Raw genomic sequence first — 15,952 nt, 5'->3', positions numbered from 1 at the left:
CTTCAAGCTTTTCTTTTTCTGACATACCAGTTAAAAACTGTTCTTACAGAACAATGAAAACCTTTTTTTTGCAACAGCTTCACTACAGTTTTCAAGGATGAGCATATATAAAAAATGGGATGGGCTTCACTTTTTCTTAGCTTGGTTTATCCAGTGTAAGGACAGTTTCAAGGCTATTGTGTGATGGGGCAAGTGACAGAATGGCATTTGCTCATCCAGGTGAGCCTGAGAAGCATCAGTGAGTCAGCCTTCCTTGGAGTTTTGCAACTTAAGCCTTTGCACATCCCAACTTTTCCTAAGCAGTGACAGGATGAAGGAGTAGATGGCCTTTGGTGCATGTCACAGGGATAAATGCCTCTGTGTGTAGAGGTTCTACACAAGAGCTTCAGCTCTTTATACCACCAGAGACCAATTTTGTTGTTTGTCAGATGGCTCCATTCTGCAGTTCAGAATAGTGGGGGAAAGCTATCAGAGCAAGTCTTTGTGTCCAAGGGGCTTGTCAAGCCTGGCATTTTTCTGATGATTCCTTCCACTGCTCTACCCCAACCCCTCTTTCTCCCCAGGTGCAGCAAAGAGCACAGGAGTGTATCAAAGCTCTCAATCTCATTCTTAAAATCAATTCAGGAGAGGAAGTAACGAATGTATTACATTCAGACTTTGACTGGAACAGCCTAAAGGTGAGTAGAAGATGTCACCTGCATTTTATTAAACACCTAATAATGCTTCTGATTTCCCCCTTCCATTTCTAAACTGGTTCATGTAAAGTATTGTGAAGATCACTGTGTAGATCTCTGAAAATATTCTCAGGTCATCCAAAGCTGGATAGAGAGTAACAGAGCTGAAATGATGCTCTTCCTACTTCAGTAGAATCTAATGCCTAAAAAAATTATCCCCTTTAAAAACGAAAGTTTGGGAAAGAAAGTCTCTTACAGCACCTGGATTTTTTTGACAGGATTCTGTTGATACTAGCAGAATAGCTGTGATGGGACACTCTTTTGGTGGTGCTACAGTTATTGAAAGTCTCAGCAAAGAAATAAGATTTAGGTAAGTATGCAAAACAAGGCCAGAGACATTTGGCACTTGAGAGGTCTGGAGCAGGGCACTTTACCTAGGATCCCCCAACTGCTAATTGGCTCCTGAAGAAGAGTGTTGTTGGCATGTCTTGCTTTCTTCAGCCATGCTTTTTCCAAGTGTGGGGATGTGGTGGAACATAACAGCTGCATCTTAGTATATCATGATACTGTGGGACCCTGCAGTCCAGCTGCACCTGGCAGTGGAGACCAACACATGGAAAGAATGGACTAATTCTCTTCCCTCAGAGTAGAGATAATTATGAAACATAGTGATTAATTTACCTGTTCACTATCAGAGAGACTTTCCCATGTCTCTTGCAACTCAAAGCATGCTCAGAACTTCCAAGCTTTCTGCTTCTGTGCCAATATCCAGATGTTTTTGGCAGGTGTGGCATTGCCCTCGATGTATGGATGCTTCCTGTAGGTGATGACATTTACCAAAACAGCGTCCAGCAACCGCTGCTTTTTATCAACTCTGAAAAATTCCAGTGGGCTGAGAACATCTTAAAGATTAAGAAGCTCATCTCCAATGACACAAACAAGAAGATGATCACTATCAAGTAAGTGCTCAGGAGCCATTATTTCTGTCCATGGTTGAAGCTCTCATTGGAGCTGTGCAGTTACAGGTAACTGCAGACAGACAGTCCCTAGAGCACAAGTCTGAGGAAGAAGAGGAGCCGTGGGAGCTGGGGATGTTTAGCCTGGAGAAAAGGAAGCTCAGGGGCAGTTCAGACTGGATATTAGGAAATATGGAGGGTCGGGCTCTTCTCCCAGGGAACAAGAAGAAATGGCCTCAAGTCATACCAGGGGCAGTTCAGACTGGATATTAGGAAATATTTCTTCATTTAAACTGTTCTTAGGCATTGGACCAGGCTGTTTAGGGAAGTTGGGGAGTCACCATCCCTGAAGGTATTTAGAAGAGATGCAGATGCGGCATTGAGGGACATGGTTTAGAGCTGGAATGGCAGTGCTGGATTAATGGTTGGATTTAATAACCTTAAAGATCTTTTCCAGCCTAAATGATACTATGACTGTCTGTCCTCATGGTCCAGGTTTTCACTGTATGTTTAAATTAGCCATACATCCCCCTACAGCAGGGACAGAGACCTCTCAAGGCAGCCAGGATCCCCAAGTTTAAGACACTCCAAGGTGTGCATTCCTACCCTGGGGCACCAGCTTTGTGCTGCGCTGTGTGCATCATCTGCATTTGAACACTTGAAACAGCCTTCTGGGGGCAGGAATGCAGGCAGGGGAGGGATGGCTCTATCTGCACCACTGAGCAGGGAGACAACTTGATGTTGATGCTTTGCCAAACCAGCTCTTTATTGCTGTTGCAGTTACAGTGACTTACAGCAAGCATGTACAAACCTTCCTCCCCATTCTGTGGTTAGGGCAGAATTTCCTGCTAATCTTGCTTGTGAGATTAACATGTTTTATCTTCTCTTAAAGACGGCACAAGACATTTGACTGAAGTCTGTCCATCTTTTAATCAGGCAATTTGATGTAGTTTTACAAGCCTGTTGATCATTTTTCTCTTTACAGGGGGTCAGTACATCAGAGCTTTCCTGATTTCACCTTTGTGAGTGGAGGAATCATTGCAAGATTTTTCAAATTAAAAGGAGAAATAGATCCAAATGAAGCTATTGATATCAGCAATCATGCTTCATTAGCCTTCCTACAGAAACATCTGAGTAAGTATCTGTTTACAGCAAAGTATGAAGTTGACTAATACTTCATTCCTGTGAAGCTTTTTATATAACCATTCCGTTTAAAACAAGATCAAAATAAGTGTGTCAGTGGAAAAAAATAAGTCAGACTTCTTCTAGAGGTTTGTCAATTACTTTTGTAATCTTGGCAACTGAGAGGAAAATCACTGACATTTTGTTCTGGTACAAAAAATCTGGAGTATCATTTTTTCCTACTTAAAACATTTTTCCTTCCCTACTTAGCTGAATTGATTTCATTATTCAGTGTAGTTTTACAAAAAGCTGGTTACTTAACTCATGGCCACTTGGTTTTCTTTCCCCCATCCTACAGGTCTTAAGAAGGATTTTGATCGGTGGGATTCTCTTGTGGATGGCATAGGACCCAATGTTATTCCTGGAACCAATATTGACACATCTCCAGCTGAACCTGAGTAAGGAATACAAAGAAGGACTGAAAATGCCATGGACATCAGGACACTAATATTTGTCAGACATTGCTGAGACATGTGGTGGCATTAAACACCTACAAAGCTTTTGGGGTGTGGAACAAAAAAAAAAAAAAACAAACAAACAAAAGGGCAAAGCATTACGCTACATAATCATACAAAGAGAGGTTTCTGTTCAAATGAGTTAGTGGGATGCTCTGAAATACTGTAATAGGGTAACTTCTGCTTTGTAAGCAGCTTGAGGAAATCACTTGGTAATAATTTAAATGCTCTTTCTGGTTTTGACTGTAGTCAAGTTCGCAGAAAGACAGATTGAGCTCCAATGAATTCAGCCACAGGTTTGTTTACCAAGCTTTATGTCAGTTTGCAGCCAGCAAGCATTTCCTGCAAGGTAGGGGAAAAGAAACAAAACAAAACAAAAAAAAACACCAAACCACTACTTTTCTGTTTAGATTCTAAGTATTTCAGCTGTGCTCTGACAACAGCTGGGAGTTAGAGATGCCTGTGGAGGGTGGTCTTCAAGCCTGTGTCTTATTTTAACAAGTCACAGTAAAAGCTGCAGGAAGGATTTCAGCTGACAGCAGAGGAAGTCCAGACGCGGGACTGCTCACAGGAGCTTAATCCACTTAAACATAAGATGTGCTTAGTGCCATACGTAGAGGATGATGTTTATATCTCAAAAGCTTTTCCATGGGTCACACTGGTAGCAACTGTAATTGCCCTTGGGCAAAGCTCCAGCAGCTCCTCCCTTGTCTGTTTCCACTACCACACAGTCAGACTGCAGGGGAAATACAGATGTGGCACCTCTACAGCTGCCTTGCCATGGGCCTTGTTAGCACTGCTTCAGCTCCCAAGGTCTGTCCAGGTAGTAAACACTTCCCAGACACTCAGCTTTCTCCAGGTACTCACAATGGTCTCTAGGTGACTCAGTTGGCACAGCAGTGGTAGTACCTGGACAAAGACTGTCAGGAGCGTGGCCTTCTTTTAGGCTCTCCTTTTTGGATCAGAACTGCCTGAAGCTGCCCCATGAAAGGGTATCTTCTAAATTCTGTTCACTTCAAAATCAGGTTACAAAACCACTGAAGCAAACAAATCAAGAAATTAACAGTGTAATTAAGTATTTTACATAATCTGTGATCTTAAAATGAGATTGCAATAACACCTAAGATGTGTCTTTCAGAATTTAATTAAATTCTCCCCAGCCTAGTGCCGTGTATTGTCTCTGTTAAGCAAATAAACATGTTTGTCTTACTGAGTCAGCACTAACACTTGAGATCTACTGTGAGATTCACTATCAGCCAGCTTGGGTTCCTAAGTCCTTGTTTCAGCATGAAAAATCCACAGCTTCTGAAGAGGAGGGAGCAGCTATGCTATACAGGAGCATGGAACACCACTATAAAATAGCACCCCCTTTTAAACACCTGAGAAGGAGAGTAAAAGGTGAGATCCCCTTGAAACAGCAGCAGGTCCTTAAAATAGCTCAGCCTGTTGCACAGAAGTGGCAGCAAAACCATTCCATTGGATCTTCTTCGTATTTATAGGAAAAGCTTCATCTTTCATTAGTACAACTGCACCAAGTCCATTAATTAAGTACAATTAATGTTTCAAAACATTCACCATGGCTCACAGTGCTCTGGAGAGCTGGTTAGGGTCAAAACAACCAGTGACTGCACAACAGCCCTCACACAGCATTTGGGCTTCTGCACAGGATCAGACACAAGTCATTAAAACACACAAACAAACCAGTATATGCCGGCCAAAGCTTTATTCCAGCTTCTTCCATTGCTTTAGAACAGCAGCAAATGCAAGACTTCAACCCAAAACAACTATGTTCCCCTATGGAGAAAAAAAAACCTCCCCACCCCTATCCCCCAAAAAATACCCCCAACTTTTTTTTTTTTTTTTTGAGAAAGAAACACTTAACAATACAACTTTTCCGAAAGCAAACATCAGAAAGCAGTGCTGTACAACACAATAGCATATACAGAAACTCAAAGAAAGTTCTGTTGAAGAACCACCCACCAAAAACTCCATACAAGTCAGTGCAACCCCAATGAAAAAAAAAAAAAAAAGCCAGTCAAGAGGCAAATTCTTATTTAGGAAATTACAGCTATAAGAAACAAGCCAACAATAACAGTCTAGCAACAACAACTGTAAGAAAACAAACTAAAAATAACAGTCTGCCAACACTATTCCTTTACAGGGAAGTTCAGTAGTGACAGGTATTTGATCAGTTAGGTAGAAAAAATAAGCCACTCAATGCTCTGCTGGTGTTTTTGTTCCCACAAACACAGTTGCATGGGAACATTTTATACACAGGCACTTGTTCAGTTTCATGTGGTCAATGTGCCACTTGGTTTCAGCACTGCTGGAGGACATGAGGATCTTCAGCTAAATTGCTACTGCAGCCAGTTTGCTTCTCTATAGGGAACAAACACAGATTAGACCCATCAAGATATTTCTGTAAGTGTGTATAAGGGCATAAAGATCAAAAGGGCTTCAGACTAAATACTACTGACATACTGGACCATGTTAAAAGACTTACTATACAAAGATAAAACAGCTGAAACAGCAGAAGTGCCCAAGAAGATGAAGCAGCAATGCTCTCAGATTTCAGTTATGAGTTCAAGTTACTCCATCCCTCAGTGGGCTTGGCATAAACCACTGCAAGAGTTTTTTGCACCCTGAGTACCTCCTACTCAAACTGCCTTTCCAGGCAGGGGCAGTGTGTGCAGCAGGTTCCAGCTCTGTGACCTGTGGGTGCATGACCCTGACTCACCTTTCCTGTGCTGGTGCTGAGAGTGCACACACTAACTCCATGCATTTTCTGTTCAAGAACAGAAAAAAATCCACAAAATCAAGAATAATCCTGCATTTGGGGGATGCAATTTTGGGAGAGAGTTTGTAGATTGACCATTTAAACATTTTATCAAATTCTTTAACTACCCTTTTTCTTGCTCAGCAGGCAACCCAATCTCTGTCGCAGGCTTCCTTATTTGTTACCAGTAGTTATCCAGTAGTTATACTGAAATACAATCACCAATTAATACCTGAAAGCACAAATGCTATCCCCACTCCAACTCAGTTTAGTCTTCATCAGGCAACCACAGAAACAAATTGCCCAGACAGGTTTTGGAGTCTCCATTCTTGGACAGATTCCAGAAATGACAGTAAGGTCTTTCTTTAACAACCTGATCTAGTTGGCCCTGCTTGCACCACCAGGAAAGGCCCCCTTCAACTGGAACTGCTCTACAGTTCCATAATAGCATCTGAACAGAAAGAACCTGTACTATTTATTTGGTACACTTAAGAGGTGTTTACCAGTAACACTTCAAAAAATGTTAGTAATAATGATGTACATGTACTATTTACAATTATCCTTACAATAACTCAAATGGTATTATTATGGATTTAGATTTATAGATTATGGCAGTGGGGCACTCAAATGCTACACTAAATGCTTAATAGAGTCTGCCTAGCAGTTACTCACCTTGCCTCAAAAACATGACTAAGAACAGCATGCTGATGGCAATGCTCAAAACCCTGCCAGAATCTAGAACTTGGGTCAACCAACCCAGCTGTTCCAAGAGGCTCGGCTCATTAGATGAATAAATAAATACCAAATTGGTTTGTAATCCAGACACAGTAGCAGCTTTCATTCCATGTAGTCACCCTTAAACTGTACATAAGCTAATGCTATCAAGAAACCTCCAGCAGTATCAACTACATAAGGTCAAATTAGTGTTTCAACTGTATTTTCTAAAATAAAGCATTTAGTAGAAAATTAGAAACCATTCAAACACAGAGTACACAACCCATGTGGGGACTTAAGGTAGACTTACCTTGAAGTAGGGACTCCTCAGGTAAGGACTGCAAGTTTTCTGTTGCAGGGGTTAATGCCTACACAAAAAGGGATCCTGTTAGGAAGCTGGCACTATTGCCAAGACTTCCATTGAGGTGCTTCCTTTAATACCAGACTAACTTCTTACTGGACTCCTATTTACCATTGTTTTCCTCCCTTATAACTCACTACATTAGTCTTCTGCCCACTTTTCACTTGGATACAAAGGCTGCATGTGAAGGACAAACTGGAAATTCATGCTGTTATCATCACGAGCAGCATGGCTCATGACCTGAGCTTTGGGTTGCAGACATGAGTTTTTAATCCACTGGTAGGTCCTTCATGAAGAACATTGGTGAAAACCTTACCATTCCTTCCTAATTACTCCACAACAGAAGGATTTTAATGACTTAGCAGTCAGTTGGCAGCCTCTCTAAATGCCTGTACTGCCCTGCCCAGTCCAGTACCACACTGCCATACCTCAGATGATCTGCGAGCCCGGTCAGGAATTCCGTTCCAGACGTTCTCAGGATGCACAATCTCCTCATTGCCACTGCAGAGGTTCAAGACCTGTACGGATAGAGCCAAAGGGGATCTAGCATAGCAGCAATACACTCAACAAGCAAGACACAGCAGCAGGAAAACATAGCTGAGGACTCTGTGCCTTTGCGAAGGTGTTGAGAAGTCTGGATCTTGCAAAGAAGAACGAACAAATCTCTAATAAAACTGGAGGTAGTGATTGAGGTTGCTCAAGGCTCTTCTGGACTCTTAACCCAAGCATAGTGAGAGAAAGGCTGCAAAACAACTACTAGATCAGAAGCAGAAGGAAGCTGATGAATAGGGATATCATTACAGGACAATCCCTGACACTGCCTCTCATCTGAATGCACCTGAGCTTAGACACCCAAGGGATCCACCCAAGGGATCTACCAGCACAAGAGCTGGCTTGCACAATCTCAGACATTCCACCTTCCAAAAGGATGATTTTATGTAATGACCTTTTGGATTTGCAATCTTGAATTATAACCTAGAGGTCATTTTATGTAAGTATAATGTCTGTGCATGTGTGTACATCAATACACACTCCCCCTGGACTGAAGGAAGACGTCTCATTCATCCCCCAGCTCAAACAGCAGTAGAACAAGGCAGCTCACTGCATTATTCTCTACTATAAAGTTAACTCCCACCAACCACTAATACAATACACATTTCACTGAAGCAGAAATAGTTGTGGATTCATTATTACTTGCAGTATAGTTTGAGTTTCTTCCCAAGTTTCTACTGCTCTAGCACTAATTCCTCAAAACACCAGTAAAATAATGGCAAGTTTCATGAGCATTTAATGGCAATACAGCTCCACTGCAGAACACTAACTTTTCAGACCAGACAGAATCACACACAAACTGGAGCCAGATCCTTCAGTATTCCCAGTCAATAAAAGAGAGTAAGATGTGAAAGGAACATCAAGTGTTGACATTTATCACCAACTCAATTTGAGACACCGCTGTTTCTCTCTAGTCTATAAATTCAGAATCAGCCTTTGAAATACTTGAATTCTGTAACAAAATGTTTAAAAAATTATTTAGATTTTAGAGAAGGACTAAAGAAGGATTAGATCTTAAGAATGCAGAAAGAATATTTAAACCACACTTACCTTGGTACCCTTCTCAGATACCTCCAAAATGCGAGCATCACACCATTTGAGAGAAGTCCACACCACACATTTGGAACCAACAGCAAAGCCCTTCAGATTACAAGGATAGTCATGGTGTGCTACAAGAAATGGTAATTTAGCAATGAAGGAGGAAGGAAAAAAAACAAACAAAAAACCTCACAAAACCCCACAAAAATCAATCCTCAAAAAAACTCTCAAAAATCAACTCTCAGATACCTCAAACACTGCTGCCCCACCCCCTCCAAACTACTTGCTAGTTGAAAGTTAAAAATTTGTCATCCCAGACAGTCTGGCAAGTGTGCTTCATGTTCAGAAATGGATTAATGGATTTCCACTCAAAATCATTAATCTTCCCAAGTAAGACTAGTTGCTGAGACTGTCACATTACCCATGAGAAACTATACTCAGTCTGCTGTCCTTAACTCTTCAAAGCATCCACACTAATACAGTATCTTATTAGGGAATAAAAGTTCAGATTTTTACAAGAAAGCTATTCTCATTTTTGAATGGCACAACATTTTGATTGTTTAACTCTTACAAATCAGATACTTTACCTGTGCTGCAGTCAGCCAAGTTCTCATTTTGCTTTTTGACTTCCCCAGGCTTACAGCCTAAAGACTGAACACACATATTTCCACTCTCTTTAAATGAGTCAGTCAAGTCTTGTTCCATCCATTCTTCCACAGAGTCAGCTTTCTTCTTCTGCCACCCCTTCTGTTTCTCAACTTTACAGTCACATGATTTCACAGAGAAAATAGGCCTTTGATTCGCTGAGTCTTCCGAAAAAAATGAAAATTGACTTCCACTATTTGCAGAACTCTGTAGCACAGCATGTTCCAGCCCTAACAAATCTTCCTCCCTGTCTTCCTCAGGAGGCTGAACATTAGGCAGCACCAGTTCCAGAAAGGGCTCAAATTTGGCTCCTAGCATCGACTGCTTGTCATGCATCTTCTGGTGCAGCTCCTTCTCTGGTCTACCACCAGATGATGACAGCCTTAGGGAAGGAGGGTCTGCTTCCATCCAGTCATCTAGTATAGCTTCTGCTTCATGAATCCCAGGCAAATTCACTGGCAGTTTCTTGGTCTCCTCTCCCAAAGAGGGCTGAACATCAGATGGAATCAGCTCTACTGACTTTTCTCTGTCCCTAACTGGAGGCACCAGATTTTCTTTCTCTTTAAGTAATGGTAAAATTTCAAGACAGTTCAGTGCTGTCAACTGCCCTGTCTCCTCCCTCACATCTGGCAGCACCAGCAATTCCTGCTTCAACACTGTCTCTCTTGTTTCACTGCCTGACGCTGCCTGCATTTCAAGAGACTTTGCTTCCAGTGCTTCCTTTGCTCTTTCACCACAGGAGGACTGTTCCATAACTCCCTCTAGCCCCTGCAGGAGCTCATTTAGATCATCACATGGTAAGTGCATTTCTAATGGATCCAGTTCTCCTAATGTCTCTGTTCCATTGCTTGCAGATGGCTGTGCCTGGAGCACTGGCAATCTCTGAAGTTCTTGCTCTTCTCCTAGGAAAAGGCTGGCTGCTGGAGCACTGTCTGTCACTTTTGCTTTCAGCTCAGCCTCCTCTCCAAACAGTATTTCAGGCAAGTCTTGTTCTGCAGCTTTCATTCCATTCCCCACAATATGAGGGCTGCAGTTTCTCACTGGTTCTAGCAGCATACTGTTATCACTGTCACCTTCAGACGGAGGTACCTCTTTATCAAAACTGTTGTCATGCTCTCCTATTTCATATCCATCATCAGCCTTCCCACTGGCAGCTCCCACTGACACATTTGCTTCTGCAGTTTCTAAGCTCTCAGAAGTTACGCCCAGGAAAGGATCAGAACAAAATAAAGCACTTTCACTTTCCTCCTGAGCTAATCCACAAGCAGCAGTAGTTTCTTTGTTGAGACAAACACCCAAATTGCTGTCTAAACTTCTGTTTTCCTTTAGGGGGTTGCAAAGGTTTGAGAAAGCACTGTCACCAGTTTCTTTATTAGCCTTCCAAAAAGGCTTCATCTCTTCATTAATACTATTGCCAGAAGCTTCCAGCTTGACAACACACAGAGGGACTTCAGAATCTTTGTTTTCCCAAATTTCCACTACTTCAGCTTCTAATACAAGGTTTTCAGTCATATGATAAAACTTCTTATTTGCTTCACTAAGCCATGAGCCATCTGGAGAACTGAAACCTGAGAGACAGCAAGCAAATGCTTGCCCAGGTACTGCAAGCAGTTCACATGGCATCTGTCGGATCATCTCCAGCCTGACGCTTTCCTCGCTTCCATAATCCACGTGTCTAACAACGACGCTGTCATCATTCACACTGCTGATCTGAGCTCTGTAGAACCACCCATCCTGACTGTATTTTGCTAGACAAATATCACCACTTTTAATACAAGACTTGCCATCGTTCAGAGAGCTTAGTCCAAGCTTTTCAGCTTCCTCTATTTTTTTCTCAATGTAGCTCACATCTTTGGTATCAGCACGGTGACACCAGAAGTATCCTGGACTATTTACCACTGTGACATAAACTTTTAAAGTCTGACCTGCCTCTGGAAATTTCCAGATAAACGATTTACAATCACTTACACAGGAAATCTCATTTTGTACCTGAGGAGGCAAAGGCTCACAGCCAGTGATCATGTCACGGTTCTCTCTTTTATCAATTTTTCTTCTTGAGAAAAGTCTTTCTCTACTTGCAAGATCTTTATCAGCTAAATCCACTGTTATTATACCTTGATGGTCACTAAGAATAACTTCCCATTTGTCCTCAACCTTCTTTACAAATTCACATGACAGCAGGATTTCACTTGTTCTCTTGGTGAAGTAAAACACTGCTTTCTCTGTCCAGCCAGCATTTTTTTTGCATTTGAGTCCACCTAGAAAGCAGTGAATGCTCATTGCTGGAATAGATGACAAGTTCTTAGGGAGCCGGCGTGCTTGATCAACACTAATCACAGAAGTGTCACCATAATCAATATAATGTACCCTTATTGAATTGTCAGAAGTCTTCTCTTTTACTACAGCTCGATACCACAGGCTGTCTTCTGCATAAACAGCACTGATTAAATCTCCTGCTTGGAAAAGCTGTCCACACGGGTCCTTCACTGATTTCCCATTGTTTAAACTTTCCAAAATGTTCTTAAGCTGAACCTCGTCACTCCCTAGTTGAACATAAAAATCCTGCGGGTCACTGACATAAGACACATACACTAAGGTTTTAAGAGCTGGCACTATCTTCTGTGGTGGTAGATCAGATACATTTTTAAGCATTATACACCTGCCTTCAGCATCAGATTTAGTATCTGACAGTGTATCCATCTGGGAAAAGAGCAGAGACTCCTCCCCTACTTTATTCAACAAAACAGCATCGTTCTTACTGCTAAACACCTCATTAGGTTCTAGTAATCCAGATGCCATATGTCCCTTCACAGAGTGCTGGAAAAGGTTTACAACTTCTTTGAAGTGTCTTTTGCTCCCTTGCTCTTGCTGGGCTTCAGGTTGACATTTTTTTCTTTCAAGAGGCCTGCCTGCATTGAAAGGGGACCCTGCAGTCTCATCCCTCTCATACACATCTGTATTTCCAGTGCACGAAGTCTCATTGTGTACACGACTACGCAGTCCTGTACTGTTTAGGCTTAGCTCTTTCAGTTTTGTATTAATTTGAGTATTTCTATCAAACAACTCAACCAGCAGTGTATTATCAGAGTCCTTTGCTACCACTATTGCTTTTAATCTCCTTTCCAGGACAGCTTCCTTAAACCATGTTGCAGCTTCCTTGGAAACAGATGATATATCAGACACAGAACACTTTATGGCCTGCATTGGCACAAGCAAGATATCAGAAGCATCGTTGGGTAAAATAAGCAGATCATCTGTCTCTATTGTCTCTGTGTTCCCAAAATCCACAAAGAAGACTTTAGCCTTAGGTTGTCTTTCCATAATTACTCCCCTATACCACTGACTGTCAGAGTACCTTGCCAGACACAAGGTCCCAGATGTCCCCAAGGTTCCTGAGCTGGTCAATCTCTCACTCAGGGAAGTAATGTTATCAGCCAGCTGTGCCAAGGTATCTGCACACCTTTCCAGTTGGCAGTAAAATGTCCAAGGATTCTCAACATATGTAATATAAACATCTTCCTCACTCCCAATTTTGATACCATGACTAGAATAATAGAAAGAATGAAGCTGGACCAAAGATTCCAGATGCATTTGAGGAAATAAAGGTCTGGCTACACCTCTCTCAGTGAGAAACTGGCAAGCACTCTGAAAAGGTGTGATTAAATCTACAATGTTAAACAGGTCCCTATTTATTGAAGCCAAGGCAAAGATTGTACACTTCAGGTCAAGGTCAGATGATGAATCAACAACAAACTGACGAAAAGCCCGAATTGCTTCTTCATCCCAAACAAAAGGATTCTGCCCATTGGGTTGGATTAAGTTGTAAAGGCTGCACCTGAATGCCTGAGCCTCTAACCTAAGGAAGCGTTCATTAATTGCACGGAGCTTCGTTAGACACACCTGCTCTCTGTTGCCATAGTCAACATATATGACTTCTACTTTTTCTGCACGAACTCCTTCACTAACTATTAAAGCCCTGTACCATTTTTTGTCCTCTGAGTATTGGGCTAAACAGACAAGATTTGGCCAAACATGTGGCTTGGATGAATTCTTGCAATGCTCCTGAATTTCATCCATTAGTATCTGAAGATCCTGGCAATTTCTACTTAACTGACACCAAAAACAACTAGGATTCTCAACATATGACAAAATAACATTAACTGTACTTCCCACTTCTAAGTGGCCTCCACAAGAGGAGCCTGGCTTAATTTCCACATAGTTCTGCCTCAAAGAGCTGTGAAGATTTTCCTTACCCTCATAGTCTCGCGAAAGAAGAGATTCACTATTTTTATAATTATGAATGGCTGCAATAGGTCTCTCTCTGACCATCACACCCATGTAAGAACCAAATATTCTATCACTGCTCTTTAGATCACATTCTTCTCTGACCCTCTTCTCTGCATTTACTTGGCTTTCCTCTGCAGCATACACTAGGGAAGAGGCCTGTGTCACAGATTCATCTGATTTCTTGCAAGTCTTGGGTCTTTCATACCTCTGGTACTTAGCATAACCACCCTGGGCCATGAGTTTACTCACTCTTCCCTCACCTAACTGGGACTGGTCAAAAATTTCAACCATGTATTTCTCACCCTGCACATTCAAAAACCAAACCTTTAGTTCCTTGTTCAGTACCATCTCCCTGAACGCAGACACGGCAGCGGCACTCCAACTCCCTCCTGGAGGGGAGACACCAGCCAAACAACACTTCAGAGCTAAAGCAGGCAGCTCCCTGAACCGAGGCAGCAGTTCCTTCACAGCACACAGATCCACAGTTTCTGTACAGCCTCTGTCCACCAGGTGTACTTCCACCCCAGTGTCCAGTACCCTGGTAACCACTGCTCGATAAAAGACACCCTCATTCCCACTGGCACAACAAAGGGATCCAGGCTGTGGGTGCCACCCAGCACCATCCAGCTTTGTGGAATGGGAATAAAAACTCCACATGCGCTGCCTCAGCTGCCTGAAGAGCTGGTAATACTCATGGAGCTGCAGCCAGAACTCAGATGGGTCTTGGAGGTGGGAGACCTGTGCACTGTACAATGTCCAGGTCTTCAGATACACACCAGCCACAGCTGCAGCAGCCAAATCTCCGTGTGCTAAACCAGGAGGTGTTTCTGGCGGCAATCCCAACTCCTCAACTAAGGATTCCTCTACTTCCAGCTGCTCATGAGCCTCAGTTTGGCTCAGATGACTGCTGGCCAGGCAGCAAGCCTGAGACCCAAAAAGATGGTTCAAATCAACACCATTTTCCCCATAGAGAGTCACATAATAGAGATGCTCAAAGGAGTTAAAGGCTTTGATGTGAGCACTCACTCCTCTGTCGAGCACCAATGCTTTCAGCAAATCAACCTGCAACGGGGACCAGCCACAGCCCCCATCCGAAACACCCTGAAGAGCACACACGTAAGTGACCACAGGCATGCGAAAACATTCAGCAGGCAAATGGCGCAGGTTCGCTCTGGTCACAGTCTCCTTCTTGCCATAGTCCACAAAGATCACGTGAGCTGCATGCTGGTCCTGCTCCCCAGCAATGAGCTCCAGCAGAATGGCACGGTACCACTGGCCATCCATCCCACGGGCAGCACAGGGCGAGCCCACTTTGGGCAGTAAGTCCTGCTCCCACCGGTCATAAGCATGGCACATGGTCTCAGAAAGGCAAGAGATCTCCTCCGACAGGCACTGCAACTGGCAGTAAATGTGGTGTGGGTCCGAGACATGGGTCACTAGGACAGGCTCTGTCACACCCAACTGAAGCTGAGGGTAGTAGTAATCCAAGGCAGGTGACAGAGGCTGGTATGAGAGCAACACATGCACAAGCTGCGGAACGGCAAAAGCTCCAAGGGAACACGCTGGAGGCTGCTGACAGAGCTGCTTCTTTAACTGGCCAGAAGGCAGGCAGCGCCTGAGCACCTGGCGGAACCAGCTGGGACAGACACGTTTGGCCAGGCCCAGCTCCTGCATCTGAGCCACGAGCTGGGGCAGCTCGAGCACGATGACCTGCGGCATTATCACCTCCTGCACCACACCAGACACCTCCTTGCCTTGCAGGAAGCTGAGGAACTCCATCGCCTCCACAGTCCACTTGGACACGGGTGAATCCCCACTCGCTGTCCCCTCGTTACTGTGGGAGGGCATGACTTCGGCCACGACACAGCCCAGCACCTCCGGGGGCAGCTGGAACAGCTCTGAGCAGCCCCGTGCCAGGTAATAGGCAGATGTGGTCACCACGTACCCCTCGTCCAGCAGGAAGACACGGTACCCCTGGGCACTACAACTCACCACACAGCAGCGGTACCACACACCCAACACTTCCACCAGTGCCATATCTCCTGGGCACAGCCTGGTCCCGCAGGCCCCCGGCCCGCAGGGCTCTGGGCGGGCCGCCAGGCGCGGCCCGGCCGCCGCCTGGATCTCGCGGTACAGGAGGGCATAGTCAGCCTTACTTTCCCCCAGAAGCCCCCACAGTCGCAGGATGGGCACCTCGGGGTACAGCCCCACGGCACGGACCCGCAGGGTGACGGTATCGCCGCGGCCGAGGGAGCCCGGCCCGGAGCTCATCGCGAAGGCAGCGAGCGCCGCCGCAGCTCCCTGCACGAGGC

General features: G+C 43.9%; 2 protein-coding genes across 5 annotated transcripts in view; one reads left to right on the top strand and one right to left on the bottom strand.

Moving 5' to 3' along the window:
- Nucleotides 1-3,368, top strand: part of PLA2G7 (phospholipase A2 group VII) — a 15,537-nt gene extending 12,169 nt beyond the window's left edge. For all 4 annotated transcript variants that reach the window (XM_038132027.1, XM_038132028.1, XM_038132026.1 and 1 more), the window contains exons 7-11: nt 564-677; nt 953-1,044; nt 1,460-1,633; nt 2,616-2,764; nt 3,111-3,368. In XM_038132027.1, the coding sequence (XP_037987955.1) occupies nt 564-677; nt 953-1,044; nt 1,460-1,633; nt 2,616-2,764; nt 3,111-3,214 (633 nt within the window). In that variant the 3' untranslated portion in view covers nt 3,215-3,368. The remainder of the gene's footprint in view (nt 1-563; nt 678-952; nt 1,045-1,459; nt 1,634-2,615; nt 2,765-3,110) is intronic.
- On the bottom strand, nt 3,328-15,952 carry TDRD6 (tudor domain containing 6). Its single transcript, XM_038132025.1, has 5 exons — nt 9,296-15,952; nt 8,721-8,839; nt 7,547-7,636; nt 7,068-7,125; nt 3,328-5,646 (listed from the first exon to the last, which is right to left on the bottom strand). Exons 1-5 carry the CDS (start codon nt 15,909-15,911, stop codon nt 5,585-5,587), a joined length of 6,945 nt encoding a protein of 2,314 aa, XP_037987953.1. The 5' UTR covers nt 15,912-15,952; the 3' UTR covers nt 3,328-5,584.

The sequence above is a fragment of the Motacilla alba genome, chromosome 3 (assembly GCF_015832195.1).
Source record: "Motacilla alba alba isolate MOTALB_02 chromosome 3, Motacilla_alba_V1.0_pri, whole genome shotgun sequence".
In the NCBI taxonomy this organism is placed as follows: domain Eukaryota; kingdom Metazoa; phylum Chordata; class Aves; order Passeriformes; family Motacillidae; genus Motacilla; species Motacilla alba.
The sequence above is the reverse complement of the archived record's forward strand: the minus strand, read 5'-3'. Positions and strand labels throughout refer to the sequence as shown.